General features: G+C 39.2%; 2 protein-coding genes across 3 annotated transcripts in view; one reads left to right on the forward strand and one right to left on the reverse strand.

Moving 5' to 3' along the window:
- The window catches only part of CAPN7 (calpain 7), a 41445-nt gene extending 27706 nt beyond the window's left edge, over positions 1–13739 (forward strand). Inside the window, exons 16-21 of one of the 2 annotated variants that reach the window (XM_006936421.5) lie at positions 17–92; positions 3570–3715; positions 4476–4538; positions 10169–10299; positions 12464–12556; positions 12649–13739. In XM_006936421.5, the coding sequence (XP_006936483.1) occupies positions 17–92; positions 3570–3715; positions 4476–4538; positions 10169–10299; positions 12464–12556; positions 12649–12793 (654 nt within the window). In that variant the 3' untranslated portion in view covers positions 12794–13739. The remainder of the gene's footprint in view (positions 1–16; positions 93–3569; positions 3716–4475; positions 4539–10168; positions 10300–12463; positions 12557–12648) is intronic. The other variant, XM_045037629.1, reaches the window with a different exon arrangement.
- Positions 13740–15674: 1935 nt separating this feature from the next.
- Positions 15675–18391, reverse strand: part of SH3BP5 (SH3 domain binding protein 5) — a 77284-nt gene continuing 74567 nt past the window's right edge. The window contains exons 8-9 of the mRNA XM_003992129.5: positions 17644–17904; positions 15675–17152 (exon numbers count right to left, since the gene is read on the reverse strand). Of these exons, the coding sequence (XP_003992178.3) occupies positions 16950–17152; positions 17644–17904 (464 nt within the window). The 3' untranslated portion in view covers positions 15675–16949. The remainder of the gene's footprint in view (positions 17153–17643; positions 17905–18391) is intronic.

Below are 18391 nucleotides of genomic sequence, written 5' to 3' on the forward strand. Positions count from 1 at the left end.
TTCTTTGTACTTTTAGGATGATTTTGCCAATAATCGAGAATTTATCACAATGGTTGTATACAAGACTGATGGGAAAAAAGTTTATTACCCAGGTATGTTTGGTAGACATTCAGACAAACAATTGAAATTTTATTTACCTGATTACATTTAAAATGACACGCTTTACGTAGATAATATGCAGAAATAATAATGCTGATAGACTAACAAAAACCACTCATACAGACGAGGTGGTATTTATACTACTTTTGTGTTTTGTTTTGATTTGTTTTTAATTTAGAGACCTCAGGAATTTGGGATTCCTATATTCTTATATGTTGCTGTCAGAGTTTTATTTCTAAAACTAATATCTTTTTCCCTGATCAAAAATTCTGTGGTTTTTCCCTGAACTCCTGGATAAAATCTAAGCTCTTTGGCATGGTTTATAAGCCTTTTGATATTCTGACCTTAACTTCCTGTCACCTGTTATCTCATGCCGTAGCTTTTCACAGTACCCTCAGTGAGGTACTGGCTACTCCTGAACATACCATGCCCTTGTTTCCCCTCTTTTCATACAGTTTCTTCTCCTAAGGATCTCTCTCCTCCTTGTCCTCTACCCATTTTTTTCCTTTTACCCTAGTTTGTGTAATGAACATGGTTAATATCCAGCTTATATGTTACTTCTCTGTGATAACCTTTCTGCCAGGCAAAGTGAATCTTTCCCTCTGCAGGACTCCTGAGGCATTTAACATGCTGTATTGGAACCACTTTGCTTTCACATTTTAAAAAAAGTTTATCACATATTAAATGATAGGAACTGTTAGTTTATGTTCTTGCTGGAGAAACAGATAATAAGAAAAATACAGATAGTGATATGTGTGTAAAGAGATAAATGGGGTCATGTGTTAGTGACTGGTTGGTTGCTTTGGTTAGGTGGCCATGGAGGGCCTCTTTGGGAAAGGATAAGAGGAACCCTAAATGACAAAAAGGAATCAGTCATGTAAAGAAATCGAGGGAAAAGCATTACAGGCAGAGGGAAGAACAAATACAAGGACTCTGAAATGAGAAAAAGAAACAGAAAAAAGACCAGTAGGCCAAGGGTGGTGTGATATCAAGAAGTCAGAAAGATATGCAGGCTCAGATCGCATGATGTTCTGTAAGCCACAAGGATTTGGATTTCATTCTCAGTGTGTTGGGAAATCTTTGGAGGGCCTTGATCAGGAAAATGACTTGATAGAAACTTTTTTTTAAAGAACATTCTCTGTAGAATATATTGGAGGGGGCAAAAAAATAGAAGCAGAGAAACAAATTACATGATTTTGTATGAGAAATAATGGTGGTTTGAACTTAGTAGAGAAAGAGTGGACAGATTTGGGTTTCAGTAGGATTATCAGGACTTGAGTTGATGTAGGGGGCAAAGAGGAATCAAGACTGATTCCTGTTTTTTGGCTTAATTCATAAAAAGCTGCTGTAACATTTACTGAGATGGGTAAGAGTTGGTGGGGGTGGGGAGGGACCAGTTTTGTTCTGGAGTAAAATCAAAAGTAAATTTTGTGGTTTTGTTACATTTAAGATATCTATTAGATATGCAAGTGTATAAACTAAGTAAGCAATTGGATTTGGGGGAAGAGTTCTGGGATAAAGTCCTGCCATTTGAAGACAGGACTGTATATACTACCAATGGAGAGAGCTGTAGGTACAGAGATGAACACTCAGAACCTGACCCTGGGATTCAGACATCTTAAAGTTGAGCAGAGGAAGGTTACTGCAAAAAATTAGAACAAAATACCTGATGAAATAGAATAAGGTTTCACATGACCCAAGGAGAGAGAATATTTCATGAGGGAAAGAATGAGCAACCGCATCTGTTGCTATTTTAGAGGTCAGGAAATTTAGGTTAGAGAAGAAACAAATGGGCATAGCATCTTGGCAGTCATTGTTGACCTTAACAAGAACAGAGTTGGTGGATAGGTGGACTTATAAGCCCAGTTAGAAGTGAATTGAGGAGAGGCTGGGAGGTAAGGAAGCAATTATTGACAGTTCTTTTAAAAAGGGCAAAGAAATGGGCATTACTGGGGGAGATGAGATGGAAAGTGGTTTTGTTAAGTCTTATTTAATCAGAGGAAAATGATACTCGTACCCATTACACTGTGAAGGTCATGAGGCGGGCACTGATTCCTATCAGTCAATATCCCTAGATATCCTGGAATGGACAAGGCAGTATGTCTAAGAATTAAAGTTAAACTAGCCAGATTTTCTATTCATATGTTGGCCACTATACAACCAAAAAAACAAATACTGTGGCTATATATTCTTAGCATTAAGATGTTTATATATAGGCTTTCGACCTTCAAAAATATTTTTGTACTCTTTTTATTTGGATTCTCTTTTTGTTTTTTTTAAAACAATGCTGCTCCCTCTTACATATAATGATACTGCCTTTTCAGAAAAGAGTACTTTCTGGTTTATAATTTTATTTTCATCACAACACGCTGAAGAAAATTTTTAAAATACTCTGAAATTGTTTCTCATTTCACAGAAGAGTAAACTGAGACATAGAAAGGTTAAAAACCTTGTCCAAGATCACAGATAGGCCCTTTTTCTCTTCACTAGATCACACCACTGTGAGCATTAGAGACTTTACCTGTTACAGATAGACAGTAAAATGTTAGTTATTTCAATAGATTACATTATAAATATTCAGTGTTCCTAAATAAGCTAAGTGATACAGCATTGATTTTAAATGACATGTACTAATTGACATGCATGAAATGATTCTATTGCATTGGCCTTGATTGAGGAGACATCAGAGAATATATTCGGTAACATTGTTTGTAATAGAAAAATACTGTAAATAATCTGTCAGACTGAATAACTAGATGGGGGTATAAATAAGTCATTCATATAATGGAATATCATGCAGGCAGTTTTAAAAGGAATAAACCGTATCTGTGTAGAAAAATATGAATCTTAAAAACATGTTGAGTGCAAAATGAAAGCTTAAAATAAGACCTATGCTGTCCTTTTTTTAGATATATGCCCACAGAAATAACATTCACTCATTCATTCATTTTTAGGGATGTGTGTGTGTGAGCGTCTGAAAAGCCCACTAAATCCATCAGAGTGGAACAGAATAGGACTAAGGGTGGTGTTTAAAAGGGACTTTGTTTTATAAAGAATCTAGTATGACAAAAAGTGTTATTCAGTTATGAATGGTGGGGAATATATCTGTTGGTGGGAAGTATATTTTTATATAGTTCTTTGCATCTTAAAACATTTCCTCAAAACAAAACAAAGCAAAGCCAATCTTGACTTTAAAATCCCGTTAGAGAAAAATGCTACATAAGGCTTACTAGGGATTATTTTATACCTCACTGAATGTATTCCAAAAGATTCCTTTTACTTACTAGAAATTATTTAAAGTTTTAAAGTGTTTAATTACAAAGTTTTAAGTTGAAATTTAAATTCTCTAGTAGCATTATATTTTAAAGATTGAATCAGTTGGGGGGGTCCGTCCATTTAATTTTTTTTGTATCATGAATTATAAAACTTAAAAACTACAGAAACTAAAGCATAAACCTACTTTTCTGTAGGTGACCCACCTCCATATATTGATGGCATTCGAATTAACAGCCCTCATTATTTGACTAAGATAAAGCTGACCACGCCTGGGACCCATACCTTTACATTAGTGGTTTCTCAGTATGAAAAACAGAATACAATCCATTACACTGTCCGGGTGAGTAAACCAACATACAGTGACAGAACACGATAATATAAAGTACATAGTATGCTTGGCCTCATAAGTGGGATTAGCTATAGAAGAAGTTTATATCTGAAAATTGATTGTCCTCTATAAATTTGTGTGTTTATCTGTATATCAGTTCGGTATTAAATTATGCTTCCTGCAGAAAGTAATGCTTTTGAAAAGTAATGTTTTTATTTTGAGTGAACATTTTAGTTTTCAGAATAATTTAGTCCTAAGGTAATGTGGTATGTTGGACTAATAAGTTCTATTTCAGATCAAGCAGTTAAAAACTTCTTTAACCTCTATAATACTTTCATTGAGTTAAAAAACACAACTTTGAACTTAGTGAAAGGAAATCAATTGCTTATAAACATACTGTTATCATGTAGCTGGGAAGGTTATTTTAATTTTGTTCTGCATAGGCTGTTTTCCCATACATCAGTAAGGGAGCTCAGTTTGAATAGATTTTTAGAGACATTGGGGAACTGCTTCTACCCCTTTATTCTTCAGATGCAGAAACTGAGGCCTAGCAAAATTGTCCTGAGTCAAACACACAGAAAGCCAGGACAAGAACCCCAGCTGTTCAGTTCCCAGTTCATTAAACCTGACTTGATAACTAGGCTGTGTACAGAATCATGGCTTTTATGTATGCCAACTAAGTTTTCAACCTTCCAATATATTCTTTTATCACTTTGGTATTTTTATAAGTATACACTTGATCAGTACAATAAACTTTTTTTTTTTAATCTAGGTATATTCAGCCTGCAGCTTTACTTTTTCAAAGATTCCTTCACCGTACACCTTATCAAAACAGGTAAGTGAATTCTTTCTCTGGGTCATAATCTCAGAAAAATCTTAGAATTCCCTTGCCTTTTTCTCCTTTTCTCACTTTATCTTTCACATTTAACAATTAAACATTCTGGACTTGACAGTAACACAAGGGAAATGTAAGTAGCCTGCAGTCTGGGTTGGAATACGAGATCTTCAGTGAACAACATTCAGTGATTCTGTGGGAAGAACTAAAGTTCAAAGAAAGAAGATTATGTAGACTTTGGTCATAGGGAAGGGTTCATCATGTAGACGAACCTTTAAAGTAGAATTTGAGACTGGTTTTGCAGGGTGTGCTAGATGTGTAGCGGAAGATTCGAGGGAGAATTCGTGGCTCCCTTGTCAAATGTTAATTGACCATACATATTTGGGATTGTTTTGATAACCGTAGCTTTATAGCATAGCTTAAAATCAGAAAGTTTGATATCTCCTGCTTTTTCTTTCTTGGGATTTCTTTGGCAATTCAGGGTCTTTTGTGGTTTCATGTAAACTTTAGGAGTGTTTTTTTTTACTTGTCATTAGAGTCCTGATAGGGATTGCATTGAACTTATCGATGGCTTTTGGTGGTGTTGACATTTTAACAATATTCTTTCAGTTCATGAACATAGAATACCTTTCCATTTATTTTGTCATCTTCAATTTCTTTTATTAGAAATATAGTAGTTTTCAGATTAGAGATCTTTCACCTCCTTAAATTTATTCCTAAGGATCTTATTGTTTTTGATGTTACTGTAAATGGGATCAGTTTCTTTTTCAGAAAATTTGTTAACAGAAATATTACTGATATTCTGTATGTTAGTTTTGTATCCCGCAGCTTTACTGAATTTGTTGATTAAATCTAACAGGTTTTTGGTTGAGTCTTTAGGGTTTTCTATATATAAAATGTCACGTGCAAAGAGAGACAATTTTACTTCTTCCCTCCAATTCTAATACATTTTCTTTTTCTTGCTCGATTGCTCTAGCTAGGACTTCCAGAATTATATTGAATAGCAGTGGTGAGAGTGAACATCCTTGTCTTGTTCTCCTGATCTTAGAGGAGAAGTTTTCAGTTTTTCACCATAGAGTATGATGTTAATTGTGAGCTTGTCATATATGGCCTTTATTATGTTGAGATATGTTCCATCTATGGCTCATTTCTTAGAGAAGAGTTTATATCATGAACAGATACTGAATTTTCTCAAATGCTTTTTCTGCATCTGTTGAGATGATTAGAAGATTGTTTTCTTTTGTTCTGTCTTTTATGATGTATCACATTGACTGATTAGCATATGCTGAACCATCCTTGCATCCCTGGGAATAAATCCCACGTAATTGTGGTGAATGATCGTTTTAATGTGCAGTGGAATTCGATTTGCTAAATATTTTGTTGAAAACATTTATATCTGGGGGCGCCTGGGTGTCTCAGTGGAGCATCCAACTCTTAATCTCGGCTCAGGTCATGATCTCACTGGTTCATGAGTTCGAGCCCCATCTCAGGCTCTGTGCTGGCAGCATGGGGCCTGCTTTGGATTCTCTCTTTCTCCCTCTCTCTCTGTGCCTCCCCTATTTGTTCTCCTTCAAAATTAATAAACTTAAAAAAAAAAAAAGAAAATGTTTATATCTGTATTCATTGGCCTATAGATTTCTTTTTTTTTTTTTTTTTTTTTATAAATGTTTTTATTTTTGAGAGAGAGAGAGAGAGCACATGAGCAGGGGAGGGGCAGAGAGAGAGAGACACACACACACACACACACACACACACACACACACACACACACAAACACACAGAATCCAAAGCAGGCTTCAGGCTCTGAGCCATCAGCACAGAGCCCCACACGGGGCTCGAACTCCTGAGCCATGAGATCATGACCTGAGCCCAAGTCAGACGTTCAACTGACTGAGCCACCCAGGCGCCCCGGGCCTGTAGATTTCTTTTCCAGTAGTGTCCTTTTCTGTTGTTGGTATCCCGATAATGCTGGCCTTGTAAAATGAGTTTGGGAGCGCTCTTTGATTTTTTTGGAAGAGCTTGAGAAGCATTGATGTTAATTCTTTTTTACATGTTTGGTAAAATTCACCCGTGAAGTCATCTAGTCCTGGGTTTTTTTTCATCAGGAGATCTTCAGATTACAGATTGTCTCCTTACTGGTAGTTGGTCTATTCAGATTTTCCATTTCTTCTAGGTTGTCTAGTTTGTTAGCATATAGGTGTCCTGTTATGAGCCTTTGAATTTCTATGTTATCAGTTGCAGTGTAGCCTTTTTCATTTATAATTTTATTGACTTGGGTCCTTTTTCTTGCTTAGTCTAAGGGTTTGTTTTATCTTTTCAAGGAACCAACTCTGTTCATCTTTTTTTTTTTTTTTCCTGTTTGCTATTTCATTTATTTCTGCTCTGATCTTTATTATTTCCTTCTGCTAACTTTGGGCTCAGCTTGTTCTTTTTCTAGTTCCTTAAGGCATAGAGTAAGGTTATTTGGGATCTTCCTTGCTTCCTTTTTGTTGCTGTTTATATTATTTTGAGAGAGAGGGAAAGTGCATGAGTTCAGTAGCAGCGGAGAGGGAATCCCAAGCAGGTTCTTTGCTGTCAGGTTCTTTGATCCCACTAACAGATCACAACCCTAGCCAAAATCAAGAGTCAGGTGCTTAACTGACTGAGCTACCCAGGTGCCCCATTCTGTGTCTTTTAATTGGAAATTTTAATGCTTATGTTTACATTAATGATAGGTAAGGACTTACTATTGCCATTTTATTGTTTTCTGGTTGTTTTGTAGATCCATTCTCTGTTTCTTATCCTGTTGTCTTTTTGTGTGTGTTTTGAAGTCTTTTGGTATAAAATAAGTATGCTCTGACTTTATTGGGTTCTTTTGTGTAATTACTACAGGATTTTTCCTTACTATTACCATGAGGCATACATAAAGTATCTTAAACTTATAATACTTTATTTTAAACTGATAATAACTTAATGACTTCAGTGGAATTCATGTTTTATACTTTTACTTCTCTTCCTCTTCACATTTTACGTTATTGCTGTTATAGTTTACATGTTTTTAATATTGCATAACTAATAACAGATTATTGTAGTTATTATTTTTACTACATTCAGGGTTTTTTAACTTTTAAACTGCAGTGCTAAGTGAATTATGCATCAACTATTACCATATTCCAGACTCTAACTATGACTATATATTTACTACTACCGGTGAGATTTACACTATCTTTTTATGTTTTTATGATATTAATTAGCATTCTTTTACTTCCACTTAATGAACTCCCTTTAGCATTTCTTATAAGGCAGATCTAGGGGTAATGAACTCCCTCAGCTTTTGTTTAGGAAACCCTTTTATCCCTCCATTTCTAAAGGATAGCTTCACCAGGTATAGAATTCTTGGTTGATTGCTACCTTCTTTTAGTATTTGAAATATGTCATCCTGTTCTGTCCTAGCCTGAAAAAGTATCTGTTGAGAAATATGCTAATAATCTTATAGGAGGTCCTTCCTTGTATGTAATCTCTCTTTTCGTTTACTGCTCTTAAAACTGTCTTTGACTTTTGACAGTTTAATAATGTGTTTGGTGTAGCCCAGTTTGGGTTAAGCTGTCGAATCCTTGGGCCTCATGGACCTGGATATTCCTCTCTCTCCCCAGGGTTTGGGAAAGGTTTGCTCTAAATATACTTTCTCTGCCTTTCTCTCTCTTCTCTTTCTAGAATTTATGTAATGCAAATATTGTTTCTTTTCATTGTGTCCTATAATTCCTATAGGCTTTCTTCACTCTTTTTCATTCTTTTTTTGTTTTATTCCTCTGGGTAGTTTTCAACGTCCTGTGCTCCAGATCGTTGATTGTTTCTTCAGCACTATTGAGTCTACCTTTCAAACTCTCTACTGATTTCTTCAATTATTGTATATTTCAACTCTAGGATTTGTTTGGGTGTTGTTTTATTTCTTTGGATGATTGCTATTTCCTTATTAAACTTGTTTTGTTCATTCGTTGTTTTCTTAATTTTGTTTTCTTATAGTTCATTAAACATCCTTAAAGATTATTCTCCATTCTTTGACAGTTCATAGATCTCCATTTTCTTAGGGTTATTGGAGCATTATTAGTTTTTTTAGTGATGTCATATTTACCTGCATTTTTGTGATCCTTGGTTTCTTATGTTTGTGAATCTTCGCATTTGAGTCATCAGGCTCCTCTAGCAGACTTTACAGCTTTGGGCAAGAACAGTTTTCCACCAGTTAGTTTAGTTTGGGTTTCTGGGTGTGTCTGTTGGTATTGGCCTTGGGCAGATTGGGGCCTGCTATGATTGTCTGTTTTTGGGCAAGGCAGCTGTTAGAACTCTGAGGACAGGGATGGCAGTTGTGCCACTAGCTGAGAACAGTTGGGTAGGACTGCTGGCTTGGTCCCTACCCAAATGAGGCTGTGGATCTGGCTGCACAGCTGCTTACATTCTCTGGTCAGGCTTACGTACTGCTTGGGACTACTATAGTCAGTAGTAGATCGTAATAGCAGTGAATTAGTTTCCCTGCTTTGGCTGGGCAGCAGGACAGGACCCAGGCATTGTGCAGTTCATCGTGCGGGAACCCAAATCAGGCCAGAATGTGCACTGAATTTCCTAGTCCGGAGAGGCCACCAGTGTTGCTCTGCAGACAGGGCAAGCCACAAGCTGTGCTTTGCTCGAGTGCCACTGTGAGCAGGGGTGTTGGGTTTGGCGGCTTCCCATGTGCTCTGGTTAGATTCCTTAGACAGCCTGAAGGTTGTATTCCGTGATGAACGGGGCTACAAATTCCTCGCCTTGTGGGCTCAGCAGGAGATGCAGCTCTTTGTCATCTTAACACAAGCCCACCTATATACCACGTTCCATAACCAAACAAGGCCACAGGCTTTGCTCTGAAAACTATCAGTTCTGCCTACCACTTGGCTAAAGCGCCACTAGAGCACACAGCATCCAGTAGTTGTCACCAGCCCTTCTGATCAGATTGGGCTGGAAGGCACTCTACAGCAGTTGGAGCTGATTCAGCTCCTTGGGTGGGTATGGGCAAACCAGGCTCTAGGGCTGCCAAAACTCATTCGAGTGTCCAGATCAGGCAGATCACCCCGCCAAATTCCCTGGTCAGAGAGTACCCTGGACTTGGTTCTGCATGAGCCGATTGCTACTTGGACACTGCAGGTATGAATTCAGTCTGCCAAGGTCCATGCGCTGGTTGTTGCAAGCTCCCCCCACTCCACTGCCGCAGATTGCCCTGCAGTCCTCATGGTGGAAGGTCAGAGTAAGGGTTTCTGCAGAGTAACCCATAATGCTGGGGGATGCTGGTTGGCCACTGGAGTAATCGGACTCAGGGGAGACCTGTCCACATGGTGCAGTGCTGGCCTAGAGACAATGGGGCCCACAAGTATTATTTCTCTTCACCTTCTAAGGCAGTTTGTCCTGGTCTCTGTGGTGCACAGGGGTCCTTCAGTCTCACCCCCATGTTTAGGATTCTCTCAGTGGTGTCCTACTCTTGATTAGCTGTTTGTTGTCCTTATGAGTGGGAGCAAAGGAGGAGGAACCTTTGTTGCCATCTTGGTGACCTCATTCCCTTTCTAAAGTCTTTAAAGTAGAATTGGAGAATGAGAAGTTTTATTAATACAGAAACTTTGTTTTATTAGATTAATGGAAAGTGGAGTGGTCAGAGTGCTGGAGGATGTGGAAATTTCCAGGAAACTCACAAAAATAACCCCATCTACCAGTTCCATATAGAAAAGACTGGGCCATTACTGATTGAGCTAAGAGGACCAAGGTTTGTGATTAAGTAACTTTCTTAAATTAATATCTTCTTAAAAATGAGTTTAATGGAACACAGTAGGGTTTTGAAACAGACATGCATATACATGCACTTGATTAATGAAAAAGATGGCATTGCAGAGGAGTGGGGGAAGGATGGTCTGTTGAGTAAATGTGCTGAAATAATTGAGTATCCGTGTGCCAAAAAGGTCATTAGACAGCTTTCTCACATCAAATCTATGTTAATGACTACAGGACAAAGATTTATAAATATGCTACATTAGTAAAAAAGAAAAAAAAATCGAGTTTAAAAAAAATAAAAAAATAAGCATGACGTAAGAGGAAGAGTCCCAAATGGCTAGTAAACCATTATAAGAACCAACCATTTGTAACAACCCAAGTGTTCATCATGGCATTGAAGATTATAGAATAGTCCTAGAGTCCTGCATGACAATGAAAATAAATTACAACTACCCAGAATAAGATAGAGAAGTCTTAAAAACAATGCTGAGCAGAAGCCACACATAACAGAACGTCAGCTGTGTGATTCCACTTCTGTGAAGTCAGGCAAAACTAAACTATTATCTAAAGATGCACACTTAGGTTATCAAACTGTATAAAAGCAAGAAAGGAGGAAGTTGGAGATTGGGTGAGATAGGTGAAGGGGATTCAGAGGCACAAACTTCCAGTTATAAGTCAGAAGGATGAAAAGTACAACATAGAGAATACGGTCAATAATATTGTTATGTGGTGACTACAATTACCCTGGTGAGCATGACATCGAGAACTGTCGAATCACTATGTTGTATTCCTGAAATTGATATGTCAACCAAGCTTTTTTTTTTAAAAAGCAAGGAAGTGTTAAATGTTTTGCTTTATGGGGATGGGATTTGTAAGGAAAGGAGCGTACAGGGACTTCTGTGGTGCAGAGAGGGTTGTATTGACTTAGGTAGTGGCAACCCGTATGTGTATTCATTTATAGGTTATTTAGGTTATTCTGTGTACGTTGTGTTCTGTTTTTTTTTTTTAAATGTTTATTTTTGAGACAGACAGAGCATGAACGGGGGAGGGGCAGAGAGAGAGGGAGACACAGAATTGGAAGCAGGCTCCAGGCTCTGAGCCATCAGCCCAGAGCCTGACGCGGGGCTCGAACTCACAGACCGCGAGATGGTGACCTGAGCTGAAGTCGGACGCTTAACCGACCGAGCCACCCAGGCGCCCCTGTTTTTTTCAACTTAAAAAGGTTTAAAGCACACAGAATAAGAATAGTACATATTTCTAAATAAAACAATTTTTGCCTTTTTTACAAACTACTTCAAAAACTCAATCCTTTAGATGTGGTTAAGCTATTTTTCTACAGTTTGATAGGTGAAATAATGTATTTAGTTGCCCTTTTGTATTCGTCAATAGAGTAAAAGCGTTTGACAGTGTGTATTTTTTCCTTTGCCTATTCACGTCTTTTGCCCATTTTTCTCTTAGAATTGTCATGTTTTTCTGAATTGTAAACATAAATAAGGATCTGTAGCACATATTTGCAAATATTTTTCCCAGATTGTGTTTTGTTTTGGTTTTTTTTGCATAGAGAAAAATTTCCATTTTAAAGTAATCAGATCTGTCTTTTCTGGTTTATTTTGCTATGGGCAGGAAATCTCACCCCAATATCAAATTTTTACATTTTTCTAGTTCTTTTATGGTTTACTGTTAACATCCACATAGAATGTATATTTGGTGTGAATACAATTTGACAGGGTTTTTTTTCCCCTAAATTTGTCACTTCATCACCATCTTAATCCTGTCTTTACTGATTTAGAATGTCATGTTTACTATATGCTTATTACTTTTGTAAATTTAGGTTTTATTTCAGGGCTTTCCCTCTCCTTCCACTTTTTCTGCATACAAAGACAGTATTTTACCACTGAAATTCCACAGTATTCTCTTGAAAGCCTGTGGTAAAAATAGTTTCTTCTAAAGTAAGTTTAATATTAATCTCCATACCTTCAATTTAAAAATATAAATGGTATTTTGTATAATTAAGAGTGAAAATAGTATGCATTTCAGAGTGTTGCCTGCTCCTAAAGCTTTAGAAAGCATATGCTTGATTTAATAGTATATCTGTACTTTATTTTTAGGTATGTGTTTGATACTACTTAATAACAGTAATTGGTTTTTGTTGTTGGCAGGCAATATAGTGTTGGATTTGAGGTTGTAACAGTTTCCATGGTGGGAGACCCTGGTCCCCATGGCTTTCAGAGGAAATCTAGTGGTGACTATAGGTAATGTTGGCATTTTGATTGCATCTAATTTGTACTTTACTTTCTGTGGCTTCATCTTCTGTAAACTTTGTTCTCATTTTCCTTGCATACAGGTGTGGGTTTTGCTACCTGGAATTAGAAAGTATACCTGCCGGGATCTACAATATCATTCCTAGTACTTTTTTGCCCAAACAAGAAGGACCTTTTTTCTTGGACTTCAATAGTGTTATCCCCATCAAGACAACACAACTTCAATGATGCAGATTTCAGCATTTACTGGATTTTATACTTACCGAACATCAACTCTTCGAATGAAGACAGAAACCCTCAGAACAGAATTAAATCTCTAAAAATGTCACAGTGGGATCTGGTGCTTGGGTCACAGTGTTTAGAAATGTATGTAGTCAGAATTACCCTAAATCACTTAGAAGTCCTAGTTCCACAGTTTTGTGTGTACAAGGAGTTGGTTTGCATTGAGGGGCCACATCTTATAAAAGCACATGCTGATGATTCAAGGTTAGACTCCGCACTGTGAGATGCCTTTGCTGAAAGAGCTGTGACCAGATAGCAACAGGACATATCCGCTCACATGGTGGAACAGTAGGCTGACATAGATCCCGAAATACTTATATTTGTCTTTTGGCAAAGCATGTCGTAAGTTAAACTTGCTTGTGTTGTGACTCTACATCTTGGGCAACGAATTACCAAATGAATCATGTCGCCATAACAGATTTTAATTCTGTACTATGACTTTCAGTGTTTGTGGCCCAGATGTTATGAAAGAATAAAGCTTTAAGAAATATTTTAACTTAGTTAACAATGAAGGTTGTTGAACTTAGGTACCTGTCTCCCATTAATTCATGTGAAGAGAACTGAGATAAATTCATTATTGGAATGCTTATTTTTTATCAGGCTGACTGAAGGTAATAATCTTAAAAACTGCTCTTATGGTGACACTGAAGAAAATACAGTGGAAAATTTAATATATGGTAACTGTGGTTGCATTTAGAGCAACTGCCAAGGTACTACTGCCGTGTATAAATTCCCAGTTTACATAAAAATCCATCAGAGCAGAATGATGCTCAAGGTTTTAAACATCTGAAAATAAGGTGGAATTTTTCATTGTCTCTGCTTTATAATTATCACAACTTATTTTGTATTTCTACTTCCTTTAATTGAAATAAAATCTTTATACTTATGGAAACTGCATAGTTTAACCTAGAGAAATTATTAAAGGACTTCATCTAGTACGTTCCATCTAAATGAAAATTTATACTTCAACAAATCTGTTTCATATTCAGAACAGTGATTTCTACTTTGGTAACTATTTTGTGCTTTCAATTTTAGATGGATTAATTTTCTGTAGCCCTTTAAAAAGAAAAATTTGTAGCGTGAAGTGTATTTTAAACACATGACTGGAACCTTTTGTATTCAATACGGTAAAACCTTCGTTTGCAAGCATAATTCATTCCAGAAACATGCTTGTAATCCAAAGCACTTGTACATCAAAGTGAATTTCTCCATAAGAAATAATGGAAACTCAGTTGATTCATTCCACAACCCAAATAAATTTGTATAAAAATGATTATAACACTGTAATATAATACAAAATATAAAGAAAAAAATCTGCACTTACCTTTGAAAACCTTCGTGGCTAGTGTGACGGAGATGAGAGAGGAGGGTGATTGTGTAGGACGACTTTCCCTATAATGGAATCACGAGTATCGGCTCAATGGAAACTTTTTCTTTTTGTGTGACTTTAACAACCTATCCAATGACATTTGCTTTTGTCTCCTTTTGAGGATATCGTGGAAATGTGACATTGTGTTGTCGTTAAACAGATTCATCACTCACACTGCTACAGCCTTATTCGAGTGGTGCTTTTCTACAAAATTTTGCACTGTTTTCCACATTTTACACATCTCCCTAATTTCATTTGAAGTGAGGGATTCCTCTTAGCAGACGAGATGCAGACGTAGACTTCTTATAAAATCTTGCAATTTCGGCCACTTGCATACCTTGCTCCTACTTCTCGATGACTTCTTAACTTCCGCCGTAATGATCTCCTCCGCCTTACTGCTTTTCTTTTCAACCTTTTTCCGCATTCGGGCCATTGTATATGCTCGCACGGATATGGACTACAGTATTAATAAACTTGTCATATACTGTATTTAATGTTACTGGCAATAAGGAAAGGTTCTACATCCGCAGGCAGCCTGACCTAGAATGAAGCAAAGCATTCCTAAATTTACTCTTGTATGGAAAAGCAAAGGACTGTCCGTAGGTGCTTTGAAGTGACAAAAAATACACTAGGGCCAGTTATAGGCACCTCCCAACATTCTGAAAAATCATTGATTTCTGCTGAACACTATGGCCTGAGACTGAGCATGGGAGACGATCACCCACAATCCCACAGAGAGAACGAACCACCGCTAAGTTGTGATCATATGACATTCAGCATCACATACTACTATTGCAAGACCTGGCTCGTGTATCAACTTAAAATTAGAAATCTTTGCTCGTCTTGCAGAACATTCACAGAACAAGTTACCGCAATCCAAGATTTTACTGTATATTGTACAGGGTGGAAAATGAAATAAAACCAAATCCCTGCCTTCAAAATTCTAATAGAGGCCTACACATGAGCAATACACTATTGAATTCTATAATAGAGCTCCACGCATGGTGCTATGGACATAGCAGACCAGGTGTGGCTGGACCAACACAGAAAACAGATCCTCAACTAGAGGCACATGACAATCACCTGGGGGAGCTTTTAAAAGCTCAGTACCCAAGTATACCCCAAATTAATAATACTGGTCTCTAGGGTTAAGACCAGGGAGTTTTTAAGCTTCCCAGGAGACTCAAGCGCAGCCGACTGAGACGCATTCCTCCAACACCATCACCTTGTCTACTTTTCCCCGATGCCATGTCTCCTTACCGCTCAGCTTTAGTAGCAGCCAAAGTAGAATTCTAACTCAAACCTTGGTAATCGGGACTTCAATTATTAGGACCCAGGACCTTAACTGGAAATGAGGACCGATGGTCACTGCGTTCCATGCCCCTCCTTGAAGCAGGCTGCTTAGAATGGAAGATTTAGGCAACATCGGGGTTTGTTCTTTGAAGACACAGAAAGGTAAACAGTTTCTGAAGCCATTTTTATTACACTCAAGGAATTAAGACAAGTACAAAATAACCTTGGAATTAGGATACTGGATCAGTCATTAAAAAAGGAGAAAACACTATAGTATGAAGAGATTTACAAATGACTAAAATAGACAAGCTGTGTCAGAATCACAGACAACTTGAAATGGGTTTTTTTTTTTCCTTTTAGAAATGCTAACTTTTCTTAACAAAAAAGGACAAATAAAATACAGTGCTCTAAATACGTGTAACCGTGAAAACATTAAAGAAAAGCAATCTTAACACTTACTACTATTAGCATAACAGACTTCATTGCTTCTATTTAACAGCCTGTGCCAACACATGCCTACTCCCTTTCCTATCTTTAAGGAACGATTCCCTCTAAGAAATCCTAATGCAGCATAACCCTTAAATAATTTATGTTTAAAGTCACAACCTACAGAGAAATTGACACCTTGTCAATCTAGATATAACAATGGCAACCATTCTTCACATGCACTTCTCTTAAGAATCAAGTCCCTTGGCTGGCAGGATAAGGTTTATGCTACAGACTCTTCTCTCCCACAGCCACAAATCACCTTCTATGGTACGTCCCTGCTACTCTCCGTCCCTCCCATCCCCACGTTGGCATTCACCTTTCCCACCCCAAAAAGTGCAGTTCGTGGTAACCTTTATAGAAAATGGTTCTAATGGGTATCCCAGCTTATATGCTTTTTTAAAAGCCCCTTCCGAATACCAGAGGTGGTGAAAAGGAATCGTGTTCTTGGATTTTTTTTTTTTTTTTAAGCCTTTGCTGGGTCAAAAAGGTGTTTTCTGAAGATGTGAGTTTTGTTCTTGTGTTTTTTCATTTAGATCCCCTGGGATGTAAAGGAGAGACCATCGCCCATTTTCCCAAATTGAGGGTAAGAGAAAGGAAAGAGGAGCAAGCTGTTGACCCCAGGTTGGCTCAGCTTCCCGGTCCCTTTCCTGGCTCTGGTTCTTTCACAGGAACTAGTTATTGCTTCCACAACACGGTCACAGGTAATATTCCACAAAGGCTGGGACCCTGGTCACAGTCCACCGCAACAACGCCTCTGCTCTGAAAAACAAACCAGCCCAAGAGCTCTTTCCCAGAAGAAAACTCTTCAGCCCTCACGGTCACAACTTCATTAGTGCAGTGTAGAGTAAACGCTTAAGATTTGGCATGTATTAAATGATAATTGGCACAATGTTCTCCATACAGCTCCATGTATAAATACGGATATGCCCTTGGGCCCGGGCTTCGGATGGGTCAGCCAATCTGCACCGTTTTTATGTCAGCAATAATCCCGTCTCTTCCCTTTGAGCACTGGAGGGAGAGCTGCTTCATCCTGTTCTCCAAGGCCTGGCCCTCGCGGGCGCTGCTGCTTTGGCTCTTGCCACTGCTGTTGCCGAGACCTCGATTGTTGTTGGCTTTGTCGCTTGTTTTATTCTCTGCCCCTTCTGCCCTGTCTCCTACAGAAACGCAAAGATTATTGAGTGAGTACTGACAGTTCTAAGAGTCACCTGGGCCCGAGCCAACTCCGCCCTCTGGGATCTCCCAGCGCTGCCCAGCCGTGCCTGTCACAGAGCGTTCTCCATCGTGGGATTACTGCTCAAGGCATCTTATATATTCCTTAGCTTTAGAGATGATCGGTCACATTCATCTAACAGCCGGAAAACAAACCTCTCTGGCCTGCGTTCGTCACGGGGACGGCTATGATGACAGACCCAGAACCCAACGTGCACTCTGAAGAAGAGCTCAGGAGCGGAGCCGGGAGCCCCCAGGACGGCAGCTGGCGTCTCAGGGATCGATACCGACCGCGTAACAGCACATTCACAGGGCCCCGTACCACAGCGCCGGGGGGCCTGAGAGCCGGCAGAGGTCTAGAAGGGTGCAGGGGTCTGGCCGCCCAGGCAGTGAGTCGTCTGGCACGGGCACTACCGGCGAGAGCGCGGTAACTCACCTCGTTCTACCTCACATTCCGGGGAGGAGGCCCCGCTGCATTCGCTGCGAGGGCCCAGCACCGGGAACATCATCCCGAACTCTGACAGAGACACGGGGCTGGGCAGATCCAGGCTGCCAGGCCTTACAACCGCAGGGAATTGGTCGGGCATCTCAGACGGGCTCGCTGGTCCTGAACTGAAGCTGGACACAGACTGGGTTTCCGAGTCGTCTTCAGACACAAAGTTGCTGCAGCTGTCGTCTTCAAAGGCCTCGGAGGCCACTAGGATGAGAGAGAACACCGGTCAGGGCTCTGCCCGACAGCCGCCCGGTTCCCTCAACACCTCCAGAAGTGGCCCCTGCTGGCCAGCAGCGCCACACGGCAAGGGGCCTGCACAATCCTTGCCGCCTCGCGCACCCGCCGGAGCCTGCGTGACCGGACTATAAAACAACTTGAAGGGAAGCGGCTGGATCCCATGGACACTCTGTGTCCTTGCAACAACTTTCTAGCTCCTGCCCTAGAAGTCAGCGTCTGCTCCCTGAAGACACGACCTAAAGGTGGAAGATGAATGCAGCCACAGATCAGGGGCTTTTCTCCACCCCGGGCCCCCGCACAGAGCCACACGGATGCGGGAAGGCAGCTGGTGCCGTGTGATGCGTACTGAACAAAACCAGTCAGACTTAGCAGCTTTCATCTTCCACACGGTAGAAGCAGGAGCTGCTAGAAGCAACAGTCCCGTGTGGAGTGTCTGTTGGGGTTTTGTGATCTT

Source organism: Felis catus, chromosome C2, assembly GCF_018350175.1.
Source record: "Felis catus isolate Fca126 chromosome C2, F.catus_Fca126_mat1.0, whole genome shotgun sequence".
Lineage (NCBI taxonomy): Eukaryota > Metazoa > Chordata > Mammalia > Carnivora > Felidae > Felis > Felis catus.